Source organism: Manis javanica, chromosome 11 (assembly GCF_040802235.1).
Source record: "Manis javanica isolate MJ-LG chromosome 11, MJ_LKY, whole genome shotgun sequence".
Classification (NCBI taxonomy): Eukaryota; Metazoa; Chordata; class Mammalia; order Pholidota; family Manidae; genus Manis; species Manis javanica.
In genome coordinates this window covers 36602226-36628792 of record NC_133166.1, presented here as the reverse complement: position 1 = coordinate 36628792, position 26567 = coordinate 36602226, and the positions used below count along the sequence as shown (strand labels likewise).

At 32.5% G+C, this 26567-nt stretch overlaps 1 protein-coding gene across 11 annotated transcripts in view; it reads left to right on the top strand.

The window, feature by feature from the left end:
• The window catches only part of SOX6 (SRY-box transcription factor 6), a 622190-nt gene that overhangs the window by 367683 nt on the left and 227940 nt on the right, over positions 1-26567 (top strand). For all 11 annotated transcript variants that reach the window (XM_073216253.1, XM_073216252.1, XM_073216255.1 and 8 more), the window contains one exon: positions 6016-6105. In XM_073216253.1, coding sequence (XP_073072354.1) covers positions 6016-6105 — 90 coding nt within the window. The remainder of the gene's footprint in view (positions 1-6015; positions 6106-26567) is intronic.

Genomic DNA, 26567 nt, shown 5'->3' with positions numbered 1-26567 from the left:
AGGATATTGCTTTTAATGATCATTGAAGCTGCAACAGTAGGCTGTGAGCCTCTGAATCATTGGCTGGACGCTTCCTTGTTTTTCTATATTGCTATTTGTAGCAGTTATACTTTGATGGATATGGAAGAGGAATTTGGTTTTGAGTGATCAGTTTGATATTGTTCTAGGTGCTAACCAGCATTGGAATCCATATGAAAAGGATACCTCTTATTGATACCTAAAGAAAAATGTGACTTCCATGAAGGGAAGTCTCTATTTAAAAAAAAGTGTTAAGGGGTCCCTATAAAAAATTATCAGACTTTGATAGGTAAAAGCAGTGCAAAGAGAGAATAGTATACCTAATATAGTAATGTCTGTATGTGAATTTCTGGCAGGTTTCAAATGTGGGTCTTTTACTCCCTTATGAACGTGCCAAAATCTTGCATTTAAGTTCTATGATAGCTCCCTACACTACACACACACACACAGAGGATATTATCTAGTAAAGTGGCTGTGGAATTAACATTTTTCCTGGAAGGAATATATCTGATTTAATGACCAAATTGTTTTAAGGCAACACAACAGAATTTCACAGGAACTAAATCTATTTCTTCACACCGATCATGCATGTTTTACTCAAGCATTGAGTCATTAGCATGTTTATAATGGTTCTAATTTAGCACAACATTTTCTGAATTTTATCCTTGAGTCATTTACAAATTGTTCATATTGAATAAACAAAGGAAACAGATTGCATTTTATACTTAGTAATTTATCTGAAAGAAGAGGGGAGGGTTAATTGTTTTAAAGTTTTGGTCTGTTTGGGGAAGTGAGCCTGCTTTTTCATTGCTAGGCATAAATGCCATTTCTCATTTTTTTTGAGGATGGTGGTGGTGGTGGTGGTGGGGGGGGGTGGCTGTGGAGGAGTAAAATGAAAAATTAGGACCAGGACAAGATTGGCCACTCCCAGGGGGGAGTGTGGAGCAAAAGGGGAGCTGGCACGAGATTATCCCAAACAGTTGGTGCATTCCTTAATGATCAAGTGCTTGAGAAGTCCAGCTCTTCCTGGCAGAGCATCTGTGTTGATGTTTATATCATTGCCCTGCTGTATGGGAAAGGCATGCTTTCTCTTGCTGCTTGGCTAAAAATAGGGTGGAATATAGCATTGTATGAGATATTTTAAGATAGCAAAAACATTTAAGAGGTTAAAGGTTTGGCTTTTGGATCAAAAAAGATCAGTGATATAATTCGTGGTGTTCCTAGCAGTCTGAATTTTATCTTGAGTTTGTCAGTGATTCGAACTCTTGGGTAGCAAGTTCTTCTAGGTTCATTTGGAGCAGTCTGAAAAGCCCACTCTGCTGTCTTTTCTGTCAGCTTCCCAGCATGTAGAGCAGGCCTGAAAACAGCCTCTATTTATACCCCCTTGTTCATATTTGGAAAATCAGTTGTTTCACTGAAGAGAGGGAGGGAGAGAGGACAGCGTGAGCAGTCATCAGGGCGTGTGCTCGTGCGTTATAGTGACTTCAAAATAAAACTGGCACATTTTAGTGTCTAATTATTTTTAGTGAGCTTGGAGGGTTTTAATTAAAATTTAAGAGTGCTCTTCAAGCTCTCCAAGCTCCAATTTTATCCCACTGTATTGTGGAGCACTTGTCACTGTGGAAAAATGTACAGTAACTGGCATTTGCTCCTCTGTTTCCTAATGAAAAATGTGGGATGGATGATCAGCAGGGATATAAATATATGTTGTCAGAATTAGTTGTAAACCAAGTTCAAGGGTACATTTGATAAGTTATTGTTCTTGGATACAGAGAAAATTTACTGCATTTGAGATTTATGACTCCTATAGTAAAAATAAAAGGAATTGCTTTAATATTTTTCTAAACGAGTTAATAAAGCAGCAGGAAATCTGCAGAGAGGGACCCAGTCATTGTTTTTCTTCACTAAAATATTTTAAAGCTATTTTCGCTGTCATGTTTCTAATTTTTTAGCATTTCTCACTTTAAATACCACTGAGGTAAAAAGAATAATGATAAATGTTCACTCAAAGGTAAACTGTTTTAAAGTACAATAAAAAATGTTCCCATTATCCTCTTCTATTCCCCCATGCTTTAGTTTTGTGATGATTTATTTGCTCTCTTTGAGCTCTTTGGAATAACTTCATTGTATGCAGAAAAGGAGTTAATACTGCTATGCTTTGTTTAACTAAGAATAACTTAAAATTGTTCCTAAAATAATATCATACAGATTAATAAATATCTTACATATTCTGACTTCAAGTTTCTCTTGTACTGTGAAATTAATTATGAGTGTGATAAAGCATCCTTGACTTACCTGGCCTGAAACGTAGTTACTTAAGACGTGGAAACATTGCTTTGCAATCCATTATGCAGGGTATTTATAAAAAATTAGCTCTGAATTGTGTTGTCCCTTTTTTCCTTATAAGTTTCTTGAAAATGACAAACCTATATTTGCAAAGGAAAAGAAAAAACTGGAAAACTAGTGCAACTGAGAGTTAATTTTTAACATGTCAAAACCTTTTATATCCATGGTTAAAATATAAGCAAGAACTGAAGTCTAGTTATTGATTTTTAATAGTCCTGTTTTAATCACATTATTTACAAAAATGAGATAAGGCAAATAAGGTCCTACATTTCCTTGAGTATTATTAGTCTGTGGACACTAATTCTTTCAAAGTATGAGGATTTAATTTTGTCATTTTCCACTTTTACACTGAGTGTTATGGCTTACACTCATTGTTAATATGTATGTACTATAGTGACATTTTTAATACTGTAATGTTGTGGTTTCTTATCAATCTCCAAAACGTCTGTAGCTCCTCTCCTGTTTTATTATCTGAAGACAACTCAGTCAAACCTTGCAACTCAAATAATAAAATATACATATATGTTTCATTGTTTTCAGGACTGTGGCACTACCATAACTATATTCGCTGTTTTCTTGTTTTCTTAGTTGTCAATCATATAACACATATTTATCTGTGTAAAATAATCCAATAATATCTGGGTGATGTTCTGCCCTTTTTTTCCATTCAGAATCCGGCATGACCACTGAATGAAAGCCATTCTGCATCGTCTTTCTTTTCCATGTACATAATGTGAACTGGACTTCCTTATTCTTGTGACCTCTTTGGTTTTTGAATTTGTGTGTGATAAAAATGGAGCAAAGTCTGTTCTGATCAATTGCCTTTGTCAAGCTAGTGTCCTATAAATGTAGAAGGATGTGCTACAGGAGGATGAATACTTTTAATTTTCATCCTTACCTGAATATTGTTTTGAGTGAGAAATTTGGAAATAGAAATTTTAATTTATAACTTTATCTGTTGTGTATTTCCTTCTTCAAGTCAGAAGCCTCTCAGTGGTGGCAGTAATGTTCTCTACTTATGGGCTGTTGGTGATCTATTTCTGGTCTTACTTGCTTTACATTATGGTTCGCAATTGCTTAGTACTCATTGTGGTGTGCCCATAGACATTGGGCAGTCAGATAATTAGGTGAGAAAGCTGAGAATTTTTCAAGAAACTTCCTTAGAGTTTTGAATTATCCTGAAATCTCCTAGAATGGAGATTAATGTTGATAAGGTTGTATGTAGTAACTTTTAAGGTCCTGTAGATATAGTCAGTGAAAAAAAGACTGTTTTCAATATTTTTATGGGTTATTAAATATAAACAGGCAAAGGCTGCCATCTTTTTTCTCAGTTTCTTCTACTCAAATGGGAACTCATATAGCTAGATTAACTCAACATTTATTGTGAGGATTAATTTTCTAATGGGATGTGAAATGCTTTAAAGTTATTAACCATTTTATTAATGAGTAGCTTTTATGTAAAGCTTTTATGTCCAGCTTGATTTGATTTATGTTTGATTTATGTTTGAAGTGTGTGTTCCTGTTGTCCATATAGTTCTATTTTTCTCCCATGAAGTTTCAGCATTCTTTTCCTAGAGCCCTGAAAGATTTCAGGTCTATTTAGAGCAATCAGAGACATATTTTGGCCTGTTTTACATTTAATGTGTATCTAATCCTACTTTATGAACTTGTTCTGCATTTGTGATCATTACCAGGAAATTGGGCTTCTGTCTTTGACCATTATAATGTATGTTCTCAACTCAAATTTCAATCAAATGAGTTATGCTTTAGCATTTCTATCAGTGCTTACCAGTTTAGTGCAAAGTTATATATGAAAGGGTTAAAAAAACAGTAACAAAACTGAATAGGATAGGAAGTTGAAGACATTTTGTTGATTATTTTTATCCATAATCTGATGTTATATCAGTCTCTCTCAAATTTAAACCTGATTTGAGAAAAAATAATCTCTGATAAGCTTGACTTTGAAGATTCTCTTCTTAATTCCCAGACCTAGTATTTTTATGACTTTAGCATAAAAACAAAAAAATACATATTAAACAAAGTATACACCTTGTTTCTAAATTTCAAATAAAAACAGCAAGAGACTATTTTGGAAATTAAATACAAACTGAACATACACATATGAATACAGGCTGTTTGGAAAGTCACTTAAGACTCCAATTTTTAATCACAGTGGTAGATCGCTTGTTGAAACCTCAGAAAGTAATTAACAGGAAAGAATGGAAAGAAAAGAGGGAAGGAAAGAAAGGAAGAAATAAGGAAAGGGGCCGGAGGTTTCACTTAATAGAATCAAGCTGACTTCTATTTAGAAAGAACCTTAGCTTCTATGATAGCGAGCTAGTGTGGTTGTTCTTCATCAGCCTTTTCATGACAGGCTGATCTGGATTCCATCCACTCCTTGATTGATTGATCATGTCATGGACAAATGTTAATTGTTTTCACCAATACTTTCTAACCATGCAGTGGTCTTCTCATCTCTTACCCAGGGCTCACTGTCTTTTTCTAAAGCTTATCTAATTTCTAAAACCCTTTAGATCCATCTTGACCTTACTGTCATTCTGAAAAATTCAAGGAGGATTTAGAAGCTGGAGAAAAAAGTGAAAGAGAAAATGCTAAAGAGATAGGTACTGATATGGGGGAAGAAAGGCATTTGGAATTGGAGTAACTATTTTAAATATAATTTAAAAAAGAAGTTATCAGGATTTTGACACTTGGAATGTTAAAAAAGTTTAATGGGAGTATGCTTTGCACTAAGGATTTCATTTTTAAATCTACATTCCCTTATGGAGGCATGGCCTATTTGTTAAGATTTGAGCTTAAAAGATACACATAAATAGTTGTTAGCAGTAGCTTCAGTTGCAAATCCATCCAAATAGAGAGAAAAAAAATTCATTGAGAAAAATTTTCTAATTATTAGAACATTCTAAAGTTTAAATTTCTTACCCATTATTAATCTTAATAGAAACAAGTGTGACCACTACCTTTAATCTAGTATGTTACTTAGAAATGCAGTAGGGCAAATAGTGTTAAATAAGTATTTCTTTAAAAGAATACGTGTCTCTTTTTATATAAAAGTTGTATCCATTTTAACTACTGGGGGACAGAGCACATCTTGACTTTATTTTCTTTGCATTTTGTTCTAAGTTAGTATTTTACAAAACTTGTCATATGTTTATCTCTTACAAGGCTGAAGTTGTTACTGGTTGGTTGGTATCTTCTCCCTTGAAAATGTGTCTCATTCTACCTTGAATAGCACATGAATTTTGCTTGGATTAAAAAAAAAATCACCTGGGTGAAAAACAATATCTAAACTTAAGCCCACAGGAAAAAAACCCTTTTTCTCTCCTATCATTTTAATATATGAAATGCTGACTGAATACTAATAGAATTATCATTATAATCCCAAGATATATTCATTGCATTATTTTTCTTTCCTGAAAATAGTTTAAACAATCTCCTGGTAATAATTAATTTAGTTGTGGTATTTTATAATAGAGTAATATAACTGTCTATATGCTAGGGTAAAACAACAGCAACAAAATAGCTTTGATCATTTTTAAATGAGAATTTCTCCTTAAACTGACCTGGATTTGTAACATTTTAACATTTGTAAAATGTATATTTTTAATACTTAATTTCTTATTTTACTAGATTCCTCCTGCATGGAAAAATTACTTTCAAAAGATTGGAAGGAAAAAATGGAAAGACTAAATACCAGTGAACTTCTTGGAGAAATTAAAGGTACAATACACAAAGCATTGAATATATCCATGTAGAGATGCTATTTTTCATAACAACATGTTTGCTGATCTTCTGTGCCCTAGCATTAAATTCTTACCTCTAATGTTTGCTTATGTATGAGAGGATAAATGTATAGTGTGTACCTGGACTTTAACTGTTTATAATGTTTACAGGATGAAAGTTTTGCCTTCTTTTTTCATTAGTCTATAAACATATGATTTATAGGATAAATTGCTTAACAGAAACATATGAAAAAGAAAAATGTTATGTCAGAAGGTAATGTTAACAAAAGTTAAAGATAATTTTAGTCCTTCCTCTTGAAATCATAATAATAGCATAACTTATGAATCCAAATCATTAATTTGAATTTCTTCTGATCAAAAAGGTCAACTATAGCACCTATAAAAAAAGGAGTTTATAGAATGTGCTGGACATAAATGGTTTGTGGGTAGATTCTGAGGCCTGTTTACCTTGTTCAAATCCAGGCACTGTCACTGACTTTTCTATCATTTGAATTCCTCATTTCTAAAATGGTGATAATAGTGCCTGTGACACAGGCTCATTAAGAGAATTAATACAGGTAAAATATTTAGAGCAGTGCCTGGCACTTAAGAAAACACTCAAGAAAGTAAGTTGTGCTCATCATTATTATCAATGTGCCTACAGTGTGATAGAGGGATTAATCTCAAATGGACTTCACAGGATTTAACTTTTCATTACCTCTGACCCTGGTGAACATGAGCAGCTTTGTTTTTGAAGATATGTGATTGATGTTATTATTTTCAAACATGCTAAGAAGTGGACAGTCCCAGTCCGATGCAGCATTAAGTTTACCTTATCAGTCAAGAAGTTACACATACTTCTTTCCTCTTTCTTGCTGATTCCTTTGTGGAGATGAAGTACTAGTTTTTGGTATCATGAATAGAATCCATGGCCATTAAGTGATGGTCTAACATTTGTCCCTTACAGACAATTTTCATCACTCTGATAAGCACTAACAATTTGAAATTTACCAATGAACTTGAGGTGAATCTTCATGGATAATAGCTCATTTAAGATGAACATTTGGCAATAACTATTTGATGAAAATGTTATTTTGAATTACAGAAAATTGCCTAGTGTTCAGGCATGTTATGTTTAGCTCAAATGAAGAGAGAATGAAGTCATTTCTTTCCCAAGCAATAATTAATAACTCATTCCATTAACTAATACAGCATCAAAATCAAGTGGAAATTGGATATTATTTTGAATTTCACTGCTGTTTTTTACTCATAAAGGCCATTTACTATTTTGGAAAAAAATGGCAACTCAACTTATAACTGATAGGTAGAAAGAAAGTCATCAGTGACATATTCTCTATCCAGCTGCAAGAACATGGTGTGTGCTGCTTTGCACGTCATTCTGTGTTTTAGTCCCTTTCCAACGTCATCGGTTTTATAACAGTGAGAACAGAAATGGTTTATGCAAAGGCAGGCTTTTGTCAGCATGAACGATAGGGTCTTGCTTTCTCTTAGTGGTAACAAAGCTAACATTATTTTATGATTCATCATAAAATTTTTATGCTTTGCATTATCTACCCCCCAATACTTTCAATCTTTCTTTATTTTTCATCCTAATTATGAATTTAAAGTGCAAAAATTCTACTAGTCTTATAGTGTAAAGGTGTTTAAATCTTGAAAGTGAAACACATGCAAGATTAGGCTTTTTAAGTTCTTTAATTTCTTTTTCTGGATTCTGTATTTGATACATGAGCTTTCATTTGTACACTACTCCCAGTTTTATGGGCATAGAAGATAAGATTCTTACTAAATTTTTCACTTTGATTTATTGTGCATAGTTCCCTTCTTACATCCTAATACTTTGTCACCACAATCATACAGAAAATATACCAATATTATAATAAAAAATGAAAAAATTGAGTTAAAGTAGTATTCAAATAGTTCGCTTCAACCACTGCTGAAACTCAACATACATTTTTAGTCAGTATGAGATCAGGTCAGTTATTATCCACTTAAATTAATTATAATTATTCTAAAAAATTTTAATGATCAAAATACTGTCTTCAAGAAATACCTACTATTGTGGGTTATCAGTATTTAGTATTATATCACAAGCATTGCATATTTTAATACTTCTTACTATTTTCTCTCATCACAAAATTCATATATTTCTTAAAAAAAGTATACACAGACACACAAAGAAAAAAATTGCCCTCTAATTATACCTGTGCTATATTGTATATGCTTTCCATTTTAATTACTCATACATGCTTAAAATTTCCCCTTAAAATTAGAATCATCCTTTTAGTATTCTTCTGTAATATATTTTTCTCACTTAATGATATATTTATGAATTTTTTTGTGATTAGGTCATCTTCTAAAATATTTTTATTTGCAGAAAATATTGTATAAAATGAGGTTCTTGTAATTTGACTGTCTTATATTTGACACTTAAGCTGTTTTTAGTCACCATTATAAAGAAAAGGAGCATGGATAACCTTTTAATATTTTTCATTAATTAATGGTTATTTTCTTGGTATATATTCCTAAAAAGTAAGATTCCTGGGTCAGAGTGTATTCTTTCTTAAAAAGGCTTTTGGTTCATATCGCCACATCGCCTTTCAGGAGGGTATAGTGTTTTGTGCTCTCACCAGCAGGACCCCTAAGTCTTCTCTTGCTCTCAAAGACAAGTATTATTAAAAAATTTCTTGTCAGTTTGATAGAGGAAAAGAACATATTACTGCTGATTTGATTTGAATTTCTTTGATTATTATTGAGAATGAAGAGTTTTGCCTAAATTTATTTGTATTAAATGTCTCTTACTTTGAGAATTGCCAGTTTATGTTATTTGCCCATTTTTCCTTTAAAAGATTTGCCTAGTTCTTATGATTCTGTAAGACTCTTAAGGTATATTTTAATGATATTAATCTTTATCTGTGATAGATGTTATATTTTGTCATTTTCTTTACCTTATGGTTTTGCTGTCAAATCTTTCCCTCCTTTTTTTAAAGCTTTGTTCTGTTGGGGTCTTGTTTAGAAAGCCTTCTCCCACTCTGAGATTAGATAATATTCGGCTATATTTTCTTCCAATTCTTTGACTACATTTTTTTTGTACATTTAACTCTTTAATTCCTCTTCAATATATATTTAATGTATAATTTCAATCAGAGATATAACTTAATTTTTTTCTTAAGCAATTAACCACATATCTTTGTATTATTTATTAAATAATCTTTTTTGTCCCTTTTGCCTTGAAATAACAACTTTTATTACATACTGATTGTGAATTTGGAGCCATTGTTCAGTTTCTGGTTCTATTCCATTTATCTTTCTATCTAAACTCTTATTAGTACTATGTTAAATTAATCACTGTAGCTTTAGAGAATCTTCGAAGATAAGTACTGCACTTGCAAGACAACATTAATAATTTTTCTTTAAGGTGTTTGCATACTTCTTTAAAGTTCATTTAAACTTATAATTATGGATTAATAACTAATATCCCAAAGGGATTTTTAAAATATTATGTTACATTTATATAAAATTATGGGCTGAATAGACATCTTTATACTATTGTATCTTTCCATCTTTCCATTTAAAATCATTTATTCAATTCTTTTATGTCCCTCAACACTTTTATTTTTTAAATACAGATTCTACACATTTCTTTTGGATTTCTCTATAGTATTTAATATTTTTGCTTGTTCTTGTGAATGTGATAGTCTTCATTCTATTTTCTTTTTGTTATTATATTTAGGGATGCTACTGAATTTTTTGCTTGTTCATTTGATAACTTCTTTCATTATTGAACTTATTAGCTCTAGTCATTTCAGCTGATATGTTTCTTCCTTTTCGGCAGCTATATATCCCTTTGTCTTCACCCTTTCTCTTATTACACTGCCTGGACTATCAAGAATAATATTAATATAGGTAATAGCAGTTATTTTATATAGTTTTAAATTTATGGACTTCATTTTAATATTTTGCCATTAAATATTATGTTGACTATTGATTTAAGATATTCTTGATCATTAAAAAAACATTCTAGTCATAGCTTTTTAGGACTTTCTCTGAGAAATGGCATTTTTATTTTTTGGGATATCTTACTGGTTTTTGTTTTTCAAATTACTGATGAAATAAACCCTGATTAGTCATGTAGTCATGTGTAGTCTTGTTTTAATGTATTGCATGATTTTATTTGCTCACATTACAGTTGTTACTTTTACATCTGCAATTACAACTGAGATTAGTTTGTGTTTTTCTTTATTTGTACTATTTTTGTTAATTTTTGGTACCAGAGTTAACAGTTGAATTGGAAGCCTCTTCCTCCTTCCCTAGGCTATTTAAAATATTTGATAGCATGAGAACTACTTATTCCTTGGAGTTCTGAAAGAGTATACTTATAAAGCATCTAAGCCCAGAGTTTTCTTTGGAGAGAATTCTTTTTCCTCTTACATTTTCTACTTCGCCTTGAACCAGTTTGCCAGGAAAAACATTTCCTAGAAAATTGTATATTTCATTGATATTTTTAAATATGTTAGTATTGATTTAAAATATAGTGTCACTTATTTTGTTTTCTATTTATTTGCTGTTATATATTCCATTTAAAATTTTGCATATTAGTGTTTTCTCCCTTTTGTTCCTCAGTTTTACTTGTCAGTGGTTTATCTACTTCTCTGTCCCCTGCACCCCCAAGTAAAGATCCAGTTTTTAGATTTATTGGTCAATTCTCTTGCTTGTTCAGTATGCTGACTATTTAGTCTTGCTTTTACCTTTATTATCTTTCCTTTCTTTGTTTTCCTTATATTTTTTCTTTTCTTTGTTTCTGATACCTTTTACGTTCCTAAATGAATACTTTATTTTAAATATTTTTTATTTAATAATAAGTGTACTTCCGGCCATGAAATATGTATAGAAATATCTTTACGCATCCTATAAATCTGAGTTTTGGAATTCTCATTCATTATTTTCTGAAGAGTCAATATTTATATTATTTTCTAACTGATCTTATGTTTACATATCATTCTTAACTTTCCATCTTCTTTTGGCTTTGATTGTAATGAAGCTGGGCAAGGGAGGAAACAAGCCTCTGTTACTACCGTTGGAGAATTATTCTATGTGGTAGGTTAGCTGCTAGAGGGGGAATTAAAGTGTGGACAGTAAATGGATAAGAGCAGTAATGAAAAATGAATTTTCAACACAATGAGCTCAGTGTTACCACATATTAAGAAGCAATACATTAATAATATCATCTTTAGATTTTATTTTAAAAAATGCTTTCAAATGAAAGTCTCATTATCTAAATGAAAATAAAGTAATATTTTGAAATCCCTTAACAGGAGTTGGAATGTTGCTAAAGTTTGAGAAACATTGATTTTCAATGACCTCTGTCTTAGACTTTTCTAATATTCCTTAAAAGAAAATTACATCCTTAACCCCCCACCATGTTTCCATAGGTGGCATTTTTTCCAGTAGCTGCATTAATTGAGGATAGAGTGCAATGAATGGCATTAATTTAATAGCAGTAATCCCAAAGCGATTTTCAAACTAGGTTAACGTTATTACAAGTATTGCTAAATAACCTTATTACTAAGAACTTAAAAGAAATACAGCATAAAATGGTTTAGACCTTTGCCTTGGTCTGGTTACATCTGAAGTATTGTATTCTAACTGGGGTACCTTATTTTTAAGGGATCTATTTTCAAAGTAGAATTTATCAAAAGTGGCTATAATGGTGAGGAGTCTTAAACAGTTTGTATGTATAATAATTAAAGACCTAGGGAAATTTGGCTTAATATACATTAACTGGTTGAAGTTATTTTGTTGAATATAAGAGATTTATTTTGTATTGTTTTAAGGGGTTGATGTAATGGGGAAATTGTTCTTGATATAAAGAAGAACTTACGAAGAGTTAATGGCTATCTAGCATTGATATAGTTGGACTGTATTAAGAGAGAGTACCTCAAATATAGTAGCTATTCAATTAATATTTGCTGAATGAATGGGTGAATTAATAAAATAAAATAGTGGAAATTTAGCTGTGGAAAATTTTAAACAAAGTTGTTGCAGAGGATATTTCTGGTAGAATATTACCTTCATGAACTCCTAAGGTTTCTTCAAAACTAATACTAGTGTTTATTTTCTTAATTATAAGACTGATCTTCAAAATATCTATTTCCTGTCAATAAGTAATACAGTAAGTACTTTCATAGGATGTTTTACTGTTTACAAATGAAACAAAGTACTAAAGCTCTACATATTCTATTTGACTCTTATAACAACCTAGTGGGGGAAATGTTATTATACTGATTTTATGTATGAGTAAAATGAGGCTGAGAGAAATTAAGTGGCTTGTTCAAGGTCACTTGAAAGGGTGTGGAGGCAAATTTTAATCCTAGTCTCTAAAGCTCTCTTTAATATAATACAGAGTGGTTCTCAGTCTCTTCAGTCTTAGAATTTTGCTATGGAAATAAGGGGAAGATAGACTCTGGACTGTTCCTTCCTCCTACAGCATACAACCAACCAAAATAATTCCACTTTTATCCTTTTCTATATAAGTAAGACAGTATTGTAAAGTAGCAGTGGGTATAGGTAATAATACAGTTTCTCTGTATAGTAGTATTTATCTTGATCAATACTCAAATCGGGGAAGGGGAGAATAATATGGTAGAAGAATACCAGATAAGACAGAAGTACTGATAGATCTATTACCCATTTGTATGTATGGTTGAGTTGTACCAAAGGAGTGAGGATACTGGGAGAGTTATGGTTATGAAACATTTCTAAATGCAGTGTTGGCATACTAAATGATGTCTAGAACATTAGGATTCATCCTCTGTCTCCAGAGATGGGTCTAACCTTCTGTGGTTTATATAAGGGAATCGTAGCCAGCTTCCCTGTTTTGCACACATGCCCCTCTGTGCTGTGGCTGGCATCTCCTTGGTGTGAAGGCGCCTCCCTGGGCAATGTGCCAGAGAAACAGTAATGCTGGTTGTTTGAGTTAGCACAAACTGTTTTTGCTCGTGTTTGTCAAACACACAGATGATAAGAGAGACAAAAAAATAATTATGTGATATGAACCAAATAAGGAAAATAGTGTTTTCCTTTCTTGGTCATTTATGATTAATCATTTCAATATTTACACTTAAGGATTAAGGTAGCTGTGCATGTAGGTATACTCTGCTGCAGATTAGAAAAATGACAGTCTCTTTCTGAAAGGAAAAAGAGGTGATTAAACAAATGCTTTTAAGTAGAAAATTCTACAAATGACTCCCAATGTTTTTCAAGGCCACTGTCGACACAATTGCTTATTACAGTGATTCAACCAATATTTGAAAGGTTTGTTTTAGAGCCTAAATGTTACGGCCACACTTTACTATTAAAGACTTTAAGCATTACTCCCTGTTACTTCATTAGGGTTATTACTAAGAGAAGTAAAATTAGGAATTGTGTTGCATAAAATTCTACAAGCATATTACAGTTGTGGTTGGCACAAATACCGATTTAAAAATGTGAATTTATTATGGTATTACTACCGTGTGCCACTGAGAGCCTGGTTTTGATTTTAGCTTTGATTGCAAACATAAATCTTTGGAAGAGAGCACAGGAACACAAAAGTCATGGTATTTTCAGGGCATGACAGATCTTTGAAGATCAAATAGTGTAGGTTATTCTTGAAGTAACTTAAGCAGAGCTGTTATCACTAACGGGTCAGAATGTATCTAACAGCATTCCCATAGAATTAGTGTTCTGTATCATGGGTTACTGTCATAAATGCCAATTCTCTCTCCTAGTTTGTTCACTTTTATAGAGAGCCTAAGCTATATCTAGGTACTCCGATTGCTTATTCCATACATTGCCCTTTCTACAGGATCCTCTGGTTCTCAGGAATAGTAGTTACTGATATTTTCTGCCATAGGCAATCACAGAAGGACTAGTTTTCCAAGAGCTGTGATGTGTACTTTACATACATAAATGAATCTTTCTTGAATTTTCATTTACAAATTTACAGCAATTTCTTCATCTAAGGGAACTTAAAAAAATCTGGAAGTGTTTAGAGGCAAATCATCTGCTGCTTTTCAACTCCAATAAAATCAGCAGAGTTCACATACCTTGTGGTTCTTGGTGTCTCATTAGGAAAAAAAGGTTGAAACAGTAATCTATTAATGTTTAGATTTCATGCATTTTGAAAGTGTTAAACTGTTATTTCTAAGACAAATGCTGTATCACCCTAGAGACCAGCTTATGAAAGAGATTAAGAATTTGTAATTCTTGTAATTACGAATGGAATTACACATGTAATTTTTTCACTTTCCTGTTTGTATGAAATACGGTAGAGTGTCACTATTTTCCGTATTAATCTGTAGAACTTCAGCATGATATCTAGAATCAACGATTCTCAAAGATTACAGCTGAATGAGCTTTGTATATTATATAACCCAATTTCTTATTTTCCATATAGGGATCCCAATATCCAGAAAAGTTACTGCTCTAACCCGCATAGTGAGTTACTTCAGTAGAAACTCAACATTCCCCCCACATGGCATGTTTAGCCCATCTCACATAGTCTTTTGGTCATCCTGTCGTCAATTGTGAGGCGTTTTTGCGGAACCCATAAACTACTTTTACTAATAATAAGTGCACGCCACAGCTAGTTTTATAAATATATATGCATTATAACACAGCAATACCCACAGTGTTAAAATTATACATGAATGTAGACATTTCAAAGCTTTCCTTTGTATTCTCTCTTATAAACATCTTTTACTAATTTGATGTCTGTGTAATATACATACAAGCAATTAAAACCTCTCTCCACTTGGGGTAGGAGACACAAGGTATTCTTAATCAAAATTCAAACAGAAGCTACCAGCAAAATTTACCACTATATGATTAAGGACTAAAGTATTATGATACATTAGAATCACTGTTAACAGTTGAGATTAAAAGAAATCGATATGTTGGGGGAAAGATCAGTTGGATATAATTACTGAAATCAATGTTTACATAAAAGAAAGTACTGAAGTTTAATAACAGGTTCTGGTTATAAATATAGTGGCTAAAATAGTTTTTATTATTATTACATTGACCACATAATCATATTTTAAATTCATTGAATAAGAATCTGAAACTTAAAACATAAAACTACATTAAAATCATATCTGGTTTCAAATTTTCAATTATAAAATGTTTTATATGTAAAAGTAGTCACCAATTAGAAAGTATTCCCATTGATTCCTTTTTTAAAAGGCTCATTTTAGCAATAGCTACACCCTAGATTGGGAAAGGAGACAAAATTGGTTAGAAATAAAAAAGATCCAAAGTACTCTTACACAATTATGATTACATTAAATATGTATTAGTCTATTTGGTGACATATCGAAATACAAGAGAATACATTTTGATATAATTCAAAAACAAGACATTTCACTTTATTTCTTCCTGATTGCTATGATGAAAATAAACATTATAACCAGCATGGAGAAGAAAAACTATTGCTAATTGCAGCCTGGATTTTAAGTAAAATGAAGGTCATTAGCAAATTCCTGGAAGCCATTCAGGTTGCTTACCAGAAAATGGTAGCTAGCAGGACATCTGTAATTCCTGTGTGGAATTAGTGAAAACATACTGGAGCTTTAATGATGTATGTTAGACGTAGACTTACGGTAGAACCTTTCTCTGTCGAGGCAGCTTGTGTTCTTTGAATACGAATGATTTTTACTTTAGTATTAGTGTACAAATCAGAATTGAAAATAGCCTTTAACATTCATCTGTATAGACATACGTTACTACACACCTGTAGATTCGAGTATGACTCAGAGTGGAATGACAGGGTAACAGCTGAACAATAGGTATCTGGGGATGAAATGTGTTTGGATAAATTGAAAAAAATTTCTCCTATAACAGAATGCTGATTTTGCAACATTTTGGGTAGTGAATTTAGTTCCATTTTTCGTGCATCTTCTTATCTTAAAGAGATAAGCAAAGCTGGGTGTTAAGTGAAAATACCTTGCAGGACAAACTTAAGTGTAACTTTGCATTATAATGGGAGAAATGGGGTCACTGATTCAGAGACTTTTAGAATAGTTTCTCCATATTATCTGAATTATTGGTCAGCCTAATAAGGTAGTATCTCTGGAACTATAAAGAATGACAGAGCAAAATTAAGAAAGTATGTATGTATGTGTATATATATATATATATGCACATACATAATACACACAAACACATACACATATATGTAAATATGCCAATTTGTGTAGACATTTGTATATATATATACACAGAAAATTACTGGAAGGATATTTAATAAACCGTTAATAGAGGTTGACTATGCAGTGGAAAAGTGGAAGACAGGGATCAGCTATTTTGAAGTCTGTTATATAAAATTTGTACTGTAGATTTTTTAAACCATGCTAAAAGCATTGCTTTTCAATCAAAAAGACTAGTTAAAAAAAAAAAGACAAAGTGTTCAATGAAAATGAAAGAGATTCATTTCCTTATTTGTACAAAAGAAAATGGATGAATCTACTTACTTAGCTTCTGATTTTGTTGAGAGGGTTACAGAAAAAATCTATAGTGTTTGGGGTGGCATAGAGAATCAGCAAATGATAGAGGTAGGCAAACAATATTTGTCAATAATACTTGGCATAGTTTAGTATTGAAAGAGGAAATATTTATTGATAGGATGATGAATTTCAGTTCTCAAACTTTTTGATCTCAAGACTTTTAAAATGTACTGATGACTCAAAATCTTTTGTTCGTGTGACTTATATCTGTCAATACTTACTGTGTTAGAAACTGAACCTGAAAAAAAATTTAAATATCTATTAATTCGTTTAAAAGTCATAATATTAAACCTATTACATATTAAAATAAAAAGCTCATTTTATTTCCTAAAATAAAAGTTATTTAATGAGAAGAGTGGCATTGCTTCACATTTATAAATCTTTTAATGTGTGGTTTAATAGAAGACAGCTGGACTGTCTCATAATCTGCTTTTACATTCAATATGTTGTAATATGCTTTGACTGAAGTGTATGAAGAAATGCTGGCCTAATACTGATTTGTAGTTGAAAAAGGGAGAAGCATCTTGCAGCCTTTTCATATAATTGTGAATATTCTTCTTTGATGCTACACTAAATTTCACAAGTGGTGGTTTCTTAAAGGTTACGTCCAATGTAAGATCTGAAATCATCCCAATGAACTTCCAATACTTTTACATTCAAATCTGTTGGTCCAGTTTTGAAGATTGAATGAGTCTTTCACTTTGTGCTTGATTTTGTAAAAGCATGCATTGGTCTTTTAGATTATATTGTTTCACTGAGGTGTGCAGCTCTTCCTTATGTTGGCACATTTTATCATACAGTATCAAAAAAATCACATGCATTATCTCCACTAATCTTATCAGAAAACTCAAAAGTGTTTGAAAACTGTCATGCTCATGATGGCAGATAATTTTCCAAAATTCTATTTTCCTTTGAAAGTTAAAATTATATTATTTTAACTATCAGTTGTCTTTCTTGACATGACAGGCTCACTTGCCAAATACTGAAGTATGGATAATAATATTCTGCTTCACAGTTGTTACTTCAGATAAAATTGGTATTCTATGTAAAAAGTTATGAATTTGAGCTCAGAACTCAAAGCACATGTGCCTTTTTTTGGGGAACGACTATTATACTTAGGTATAATAAGCAGCAGAAGTGCTTCCAATTTCATCACACAAAATATTAAAAATACATGTACTTAAAAGTTATTATTAATAAAGTTTTTTTGCTTTTTCATCAGGGAATTCTTAATTGAAACTGAATTTTTTGCTGTTTTACCATGAGTGTGTGGTGGTAAAGAATACAATGACTGCTAGTAAAGTAGGTGCCTTTGATTCATGCTAGGGGCCAGCAGTTTTAACCCATTATTTTGTTTGCATTCATCAGTGCAAGTGTCAACATTGTAACATGCAGCTAATGCCTCTTATTAAAACAGTATTGACCCCGGGGACACTTTGGAGAGTTCTCTGGGACTATAAGGGGTCCATGAACCACACTCTGAGAACCACTGGACTAGAACCTTAAAATAGATTTATATAATTACCTATATAAGCATATAATTACCTTGATAATAATTAATTTTTCAGTTAACTATAAAGCATATTAGTCACATTTAAGAATTCAAATATTCTATGAAGACCTAATGTAACTGCTGACTTAAAGATACTTTCTTCCCTGAAACTGAAATTGTGGCATAATAAACCTGGGGTGTAGAGTTTTATCAGACATAGGTTTGAATCATGGTATAAACTGAGCAATTTGTTTAACATTTTTTACCCTGTTTTCTAGCTTGTAAAGTGGAAAGATACATTCATTTCAGGATTATTGTCAGTGATTTTAAAGTGACTGATGAAATAAGCCCCTAATAAATACTAATTTGCCACTAAAAATAGAAACAAGAGTATTTGGTTATATGCCATCCACAGGGACCTGGAACCACTCTTACCTCTTGTAGCACAAATTACTTCATAGGAAATGATTGATAGGCATAAATCGGGAGGAAATTTGACCAGCCCAAGAAATCAGTATTATCACCGATGTCAAGTTTAGAGCATAGTTCCTGTTGTCAGTGTTTACTCAAGCAAAAATTCAATTCATTGATATTCAATTTACTGATAATTAGCTAACATTTTTCAGGTAATCTTGGCCTGGTGAACACGAGCCTACTCAGCTTCATTTCCATCTTGTTATTACAGATAGTGTAGTACTTTTAAATCACCTTATATAAATACAAGTCAAATTCTCTTACCCAAAATTTTAGGAAATTTTCCTTATAATTTTGTTTCTGGCTATTATAGTGGTAGCTAAAATTTAGAGGTCTTGCTTTTAAAAATGAGATTTTCACATGTATTATTTTTGGAAGTGCAGTTGCTATGAGAATTTTTTTAGTGTGAATTTGTGATAGATGAGATTTCAATACATATACCTTTAAAAGTTATACATAAGATTTTTAGTAAACCTAAAAATGTGAAAAAAGATTTAAAATTTTTATATTCCATTATTATTAATTTGCTCTATTCACTTTAGTCTTTTTCATTTGAGTAAATGTAAGTTTAAAAATATACACTTGTGATAATATTTATACACAGTTGATTCTTGGAAGAAAAATGTGTGGGAGAGTAATTAATCTCTATGTTGTTTACAGTTCCAGGAATGCTCTGTGTCTAGTACCCTAGGTGCCAGGTATACTCTGCTATTTCTTTACCATTCTAGAAAGTCAGCTTTTGACCAAATTCTCATGGGATATGTATGTCACATTAAGAACTGGCACATAGCACTAGACCTCCCATATACTTACTATTTAGGTCATTTGTCTGAATTTAAAAAAAATTGTAGGAGTAACCACTTAATAAAATATGTGTATTTTCATCCAAATGGTGTTTTTATGAATAAACCCTTGAAAAAGGCATAAATTGTACATTATTCTCCACATTTTTAAATGTGTTGCTACTGTTGGTAATTACCACTGAGTGCATATTTAATGCACTGAGGAAATTTGATGCAATTATTCCGTTTATTTGTGATTTCCCTTCAATCCAAATGTCTGCATTAAACTATTGAAAAAGAAAACTACAGAGAATTTAGGTCATTTAAAAAATGCACGCATTTTCCGAACTCTGCTTGTAAACTTGTATTGCACTAACCAAAATAAAATTAGGATGAACCTGACATTATAAAAGATAGGGTTCAAAAGTTTAGGCAATTTTGAATAAAATTATCTTTTAAATATAACCTTAAAGAGGCTGGGCCAATTGCAAGGCTACAGGCTTACAGAAACCAATGAGATGTGTATGACTGAGTTCAAAATTTAGCTAGTATATCTTCGGACGTATTATTTTTCCTCAAGCCTCTTTTCAGTACTTAGGGGTTGATTACACCTGGAAATGGATTGAATAGACACAAGTTGGTAGCTCTTAGGAAGTCTGTATAAAATGGAAGAAACCATAGAGGAAAGGTCTTTGAGTCTGTCTCTTCCATGAGTGCCTAGCATTTCTTAAAGCTCAGAGAATTTGGGTACTGAAAAGGTCTCTAATGCTGAAAGGGTCTGAAAATAAGAAGAGTGTAAGAGGGACACAGCTTTTGTAGACCCACTTTTTATCTTCTCCTTTGATCATAAGCTAGTAAGAAAAGTACACATATTTTGCAGAAGTGCTTCAATATCATTAAAATGGTTTGGGCAGGGAACAGAATAAAATAGGACACAGGTATTAAGTGGAAAAGAGAAACTCTGGATCCATTTTGTTCAGTAGATATCATCTGGTGTTCCCTTTCAAGTTAATATGCAGTTATTCCTTATACATGTTTTAATAATATTTTTAAGTATCTCTTTTGGGCTATGGAAGAGATTAGTTTTAAAAAGATCTATCCCATGGCTTTAAAAATATGTTTCTTCATATAATAGTAATGAGAGACCTGTGTTCTTATGCTTAAAGCAAAGACTTACATTCCTATTAACATTTGTTTAACTAGGCTTCCATCACAACAGGTGCACAATTATTTTTATGAGTAAAATATTATCAGTCTTCAAAATTAGCCAGGGCAAAATGCAAGTTGTCTGATTAAATAATCAGAGCTGATACTTAAAATACATTTGATTTCCACAGGAATTTTAAAATGCAAAGTCCCAGTCTCTTATTCTGATGTGTTGAGGGAGTTGCAATTGTTTGTAGTGTGTAAGGAGTAGCTTGTATTGTAACTAGTTTGATATATTTCATGTAATTCAACACACATTATGAAACAAACTACCAAAATACAGTGATTGTTTATTACTTCTAGTCTAACATTTTAGTCTACCAATGAAGTAGTATTATGCTTCACATTAAATAGGTAACAAAAAAATAAGTGACCTTTTTCACTTGAAGACTATTCTAACCACAATTAAAAGGCACATCAGTTTAGAAAGCTAAAATACAATGTATTCTTCTTTAAATTTAATTTGTGGAGGATTAAAAAATTAGAATATAAATTTCAGATTATGAAATGTATAAATCATATGTATACCAAAGTCACTGACTATCTTGGTGAAAGACTTCCAAGTGGTAAAAATGAAACAATCAAATAAATAAAAACAAAAGCAAACCAAACCGAACTGATGCACACCCACATCCCCACACTGGGAAGCACGTGCACTCTTTGAGCTGAACAGCAAGCTTCCCTAGGAGGCACCTTCACCCTGGTTTGAAGCGCCACAACATGAAGGCTACAACAGTGCAGCTGTTAGAAACCAATTACAGGCAGGTAACTGTTTGTTTTCATATCTAAATCTGTTTGTCAATCAGGAGAATGCAGTGAATCAGGAAAGGGGATCTCAGATACAAACCACAGAGTGAGGCAGAGCATCTGGAATGGGTCCAAGCCACAAGAATTAGGGCAAGAGTGGAGTTGGAATCAAAACCATACACATGTTCTTGGGCCCTGTCTTTGAATAACTTTCAATAGAAAAGTCTAATTTTAAGATTTATTAGAAATATGTGGTTATTTATTAAAAGAGTGATTATAGGAGGCATCCTCTACAGATCTTTACAAATGTAAGACGTTTCTAAAATTGGCTCATGATCATCCTTTTTAAATGAAGATTTGAATGAACTTGTTTTTAAATTTAAAATATATATAGACATATGTGTGCGTGTGTGTGTGTGTGTAACAATATTATAAACAAGTAGGTTTACATTTATTCATCCATGGCAAGTTCCAGTGTATATAACTATTTATGAAGAAACTTTAGTTTTATCTAGACCCAAGAATACATTTTTACTCAAGTTAGTAAAACCATTTCTACTTTAAGTTTAAACACATAACTGTTGTGCTCAGGTTGCAAGATTTTCAAGAGACAGTGAAGTGTACAAAGAGTGCTTTACATAAATCTATATGGCTAGAAATCTTTTCATGTTGAAATGTGGGAAAACTTACTGAGACCCTGAAGTTTAAGTTGGTAACATCAAGGGAGCATAAACAGAAGTTTATTAAGAAGGCTAAAGAAAATGAAATGGGCACAACCATTCTGTGGTTTTCCTTAAACACAGGCTTTCACATCCATTGAGAGTCCTGGATTTCTTGTTAACTGGTTGCTGAAAGGAGCTCTTTTATTTTCCCAGCCATAGTTTAGTGCCAATAGGCATTTGCCTTGCGGCATGATGGCTCTTCTCTAGCTGTGTATTTCTCAGCCATGGCTGTCATGGTTTAGGGTTTCCCTCCCACACGGGTGCTGAAAGCATTTTCCCGGAGTAATTGTTACTTGTCCCAGGTCTCTCTCTACATACTGCCTAGTTTTGGTGTTAGAAAGAGGAGGGGGGTGCAGGATCACCACTATCTTTTTTTTTGGTGCTCTTTGTACCTGGGCCCTGTTTTAAATATGTACAAAGGTTCATTGGAGATACATTCAGAATTAATGATCAAGAAACAAATGAGGAAGAAGTGATGAATGAGATGAAAAGAAATACTGGAAGAAAGTTGTATTTTTCAGTCTAGAAAGAAGAGTTTGCTTAAGATTACAGGAAGGGTTCTGAGGAGATTCCTGTATTGTATTTCATAAAGAAAACTAAAGGTAGGACCAGAAAAAAAATTACTTGTTTTTCCCTCCATGATGAGCTGACTCTTATTGTGGTTAACATTGAGAAGAGCTTTCTTACTGCAATGTTAATCTCAGAACCAGGAAGGGATCTTTAGAATTCATGTCATCCATCCCTCTGCTTTCAAGAAGGAATGCACTTGTAAAATCTCAATCAATCTACAAATATTCTTTTGAATGCTTATTATTTGCCTACCATTGTATTAGGCTATGAAGGGTTTACAGTATTTCATATTTTCTACCATTAGACACAAGAAATCTCTGTTTCTAAAGACCTACAGAGAAGCCAGAGAGGAGGGTGCTGACAAAGGCGAGGCCCACCATGTATGGGGCAAACACGGTGTCCCAGCACCTTTGTCTATTTCGTCTCACTTCATCCAAGCCGGTGCCATGAGGTGGGCACCATCATGCCCCTTTCGTAAAGGAGGGAACAGAGCCTCAGGAAAATAAAATAACTTTCTCAAGAAGATGGTAACGGCCAATCCAGGATTTGAATCGAGGACTCTCTGATACTAAAGTTCATGCTCTTTCCACCCAGACAAGCTAGCATCTATCTATTCTGGTTGTTCTTGGGACATGTTTCCTTATGCATCTCCCAAGTTTCCCATGCTACTCTTTGAGCTAAACAAATAGAAAAACAAAAAAACCTAAAAAACAACAAAAACGTATGCCAAAGAAAGAACATGTCATATTCTTAACTGTGAAGTTTACTTCTTTTTTTGAGATTAATAGGACTTTTTCACTTTTTAATACCTGTAGTTTCTCTTTTCAAATTGTGCCACTGTAAACTTTCCCTTCTCTATTAATTTAAATTATTTGGGTTTGAGGATCTTACTTATACTTTAGTGTACTTTGGGTTTTCTAATTTGTTTTCAAGGATAATTTCACATTATTCTGGCTCTCTAGGAAAATCTGATCTGCAATTCAATAGTAAATCATCTCCAGTTATTAATTGACAGAGTGCCTAGATACATCATGAGAGCAATTGTAGAAAATAAACTTTGGAAACTCTGGACTCTGGCTAGACTGCTAAGATCCTTACATTTATAGCATTTATAGCATAGTGCTGTATATATATTTCTGTGTTTACTGCAAAACTTATAAACCACAAATAGAATTTTAATAATAAATTATACTTTGGTTAACTATTAAACTAAAGCTATGAGAAATAGTTAGGGGAAGATTGTCGTCCCTCTCTTGCAATGACCCCTTACTACTATGCCTATAATCAGTATCTCATACTGGAATCTATTAATTATTTGATTGTCTCAAAATCTTTCAATTCACAGTACAATTTTTTGATATCTCTGGAAATATTTTAGAGATCAGCTTTGTTCTTTTTTGCTCATCTACGGGTCAGTACTCATAGAATGATAACTGTTTTGAATTTTGGGGTGTACAGGTAATTATATTGAGGTGTTATATTGAGGGTTAAGTTGCCAAATTATCTTAAACAGTTTCTCATTTAACAAGTTCCATTTCTTGAGGGGAAGGCCAAAAGAAATCAGACCCAGGGGTGTGCTTAAAAACCATAGGTTAGACAGATGCTTTAGATCTGGCTAAGGTCATGATTGGGGATGTGAATAGAGGAAATAAGTGTATAATCAACTGATGCTGGCAGCAGAGGGGCAGGAGGATAATGGTTACTGAAGGAGCTGAATCACCCTAAGCGATAAAGCAGAGATGCCCAAGAACACAAGTCAGGAGCATGAAGCCCATCAAGGCAGGTATCCAAGCACCTGTAGGTTAGAATTAAGTGTAAGCTCTGCTAGAAATGAGAGTCAAGCCAGAAGACACAGAAGGTCTGGGTAGTTGGTTCCCAGGAATTCAGCACTGTAGAAGGAGAGAAATAGATCATCACAAATGGTGCTGACAGGAGAGTAGTGTGATCTCTGCTCTTAGGGCAGAGATGGTCAGTCCTGGCTATCTGCTTAGTATAGAGACCAGTGTTTATGGCTAGATAAAAGGAAAGTTTTTCCAGGTTACACTAAATCTGTGCTGCCCAATACAGGAGTTACTTGCCACATGTTGGTTATTTAATAAATTCAAATCAATTAAAATTAACTAAAATTAAAATTCAGTCCTCAGTCACATGAACCACATTTCAAATGTTTATTAACCACATGTGGCTAATGGCTATCCTTTGAATAGCAAAGATACAGAGCATTTCCATTATCATAGAAATCTCTACTGGACATTGTTGTTCCATGTTTTAATAGTCATAAAAGATTAGCCTTTTGGAGAGTTCTAGTTTTGTCAAAACGTAGAATCTACAGGTATCTATAACAAGGCATCTCTATGACTGTATACTTTAAAGAAGCCAAGAAATAACATTATGTCAAGTTTAGTGAGATTTCTGAAATGGGATTTTGATGAAGGAATTCTATTATATGAAGTTGATTTTGAAATCCATATTCATATATATATATTTTTGCTGATTGGTATATTTTTGCCATAAATACAGAGACTTTTTTTCACTGAGAAAGATCTATTAAAATGCTGTTGGGATGGATCATAACTTATATACAGAACTGATGAAATTATGTTAAAATCTATTTTACTCGCATGTATATTGTGTGCTTGGTGAAGCATATCGGCTGTTGTGAATTACTTGAAATTTTCTCATCTCCACTGATAGCTGATGGGGTAGTTGATCTTCCTTTCTTTCATCAAACTGTCAACAAGGCAGCTTCCTGTTTTGAGTACTATTTTTCATTTTATTTAATACATGTTTTTATATATGCCTTTTTCATTGTATTTAATACTGATTTTGTGTATTTAAGCATATGTGAGAAAGAAAGAAAAACACACAGAAAGACAGAGACAGAGATTAGATATGCTGAGGAAAATAAAGTGAATAAATATTAGGGTCTTTTCTCCTTCAAAGTAAATTAAACTCTGAGAGAAAGAGAGAGAACCATTTGCATTTATGTCAGTATCTAATATTTTTCTCTGATATCTGGAACCCATACCCCTGAGAGTCACCACCATTAAATTTTGTGGCTTCTAGAGGAATATCCAAAATCCCTGTTCAGAGGTACTGCTTTTTGACTTTGGCATGAAAGCTCTTGAACAGACCTGGCCACTAATATGGAACAAAGAAACATGCGGTAGGCATAGTTTTTTGAATCCACGCTGGCCCAAAATTAAATAGACAATGCACAGAAGAGGATGCCTGAATAATAGGGAAATGCAAATTGTAGAAACATTTTACATCCATCAGACTGGCAAAAATTAAGTGTGACCAGCTGGAATTCTCATAAACTTGCTTGTGGGAGTGTAAGTTTGTATCTACTCTGAGAACAGTTTAACTATATCTAGCAAAGTTGAAGATGCACATACTCTCCAATCCAACTGTTATATTTCCATATTTATATCCTAAAGAAACTCTTGCACATGTACAAGAATGTTCACTGTAGCATTGTTTATAATAGCAACCAAATAAAGAAGCATTTAAAATAAACAAGAGCTATATATATATATATATATATATATATATATATATATATATATATATATATATCAACATGTATGAATTTAAAAACATATTAATGAAAAAAGACACAAAATTATATATCTAGTAATGACAAAGTTTATATAATTGAGAAGATGGAAAACAATACCATAGATATTTTCTTATAAGCTCATATATGGTAATAGTATAAAAACAGATTTCAGAATGATATATACTAAATTTAGTATTATAAATAAATATTAAAAAAACAAAAGCAGGCTTGGGGCTTGCTTTTTGCTGTACTAACACAAGCTTTCAAAGTTGCCTGTGCCTTTTTTGTTTAAACTGTGACCATTGGTCTCTTCTTGACTTCCAGTCATAGGATGAGTGAGGAT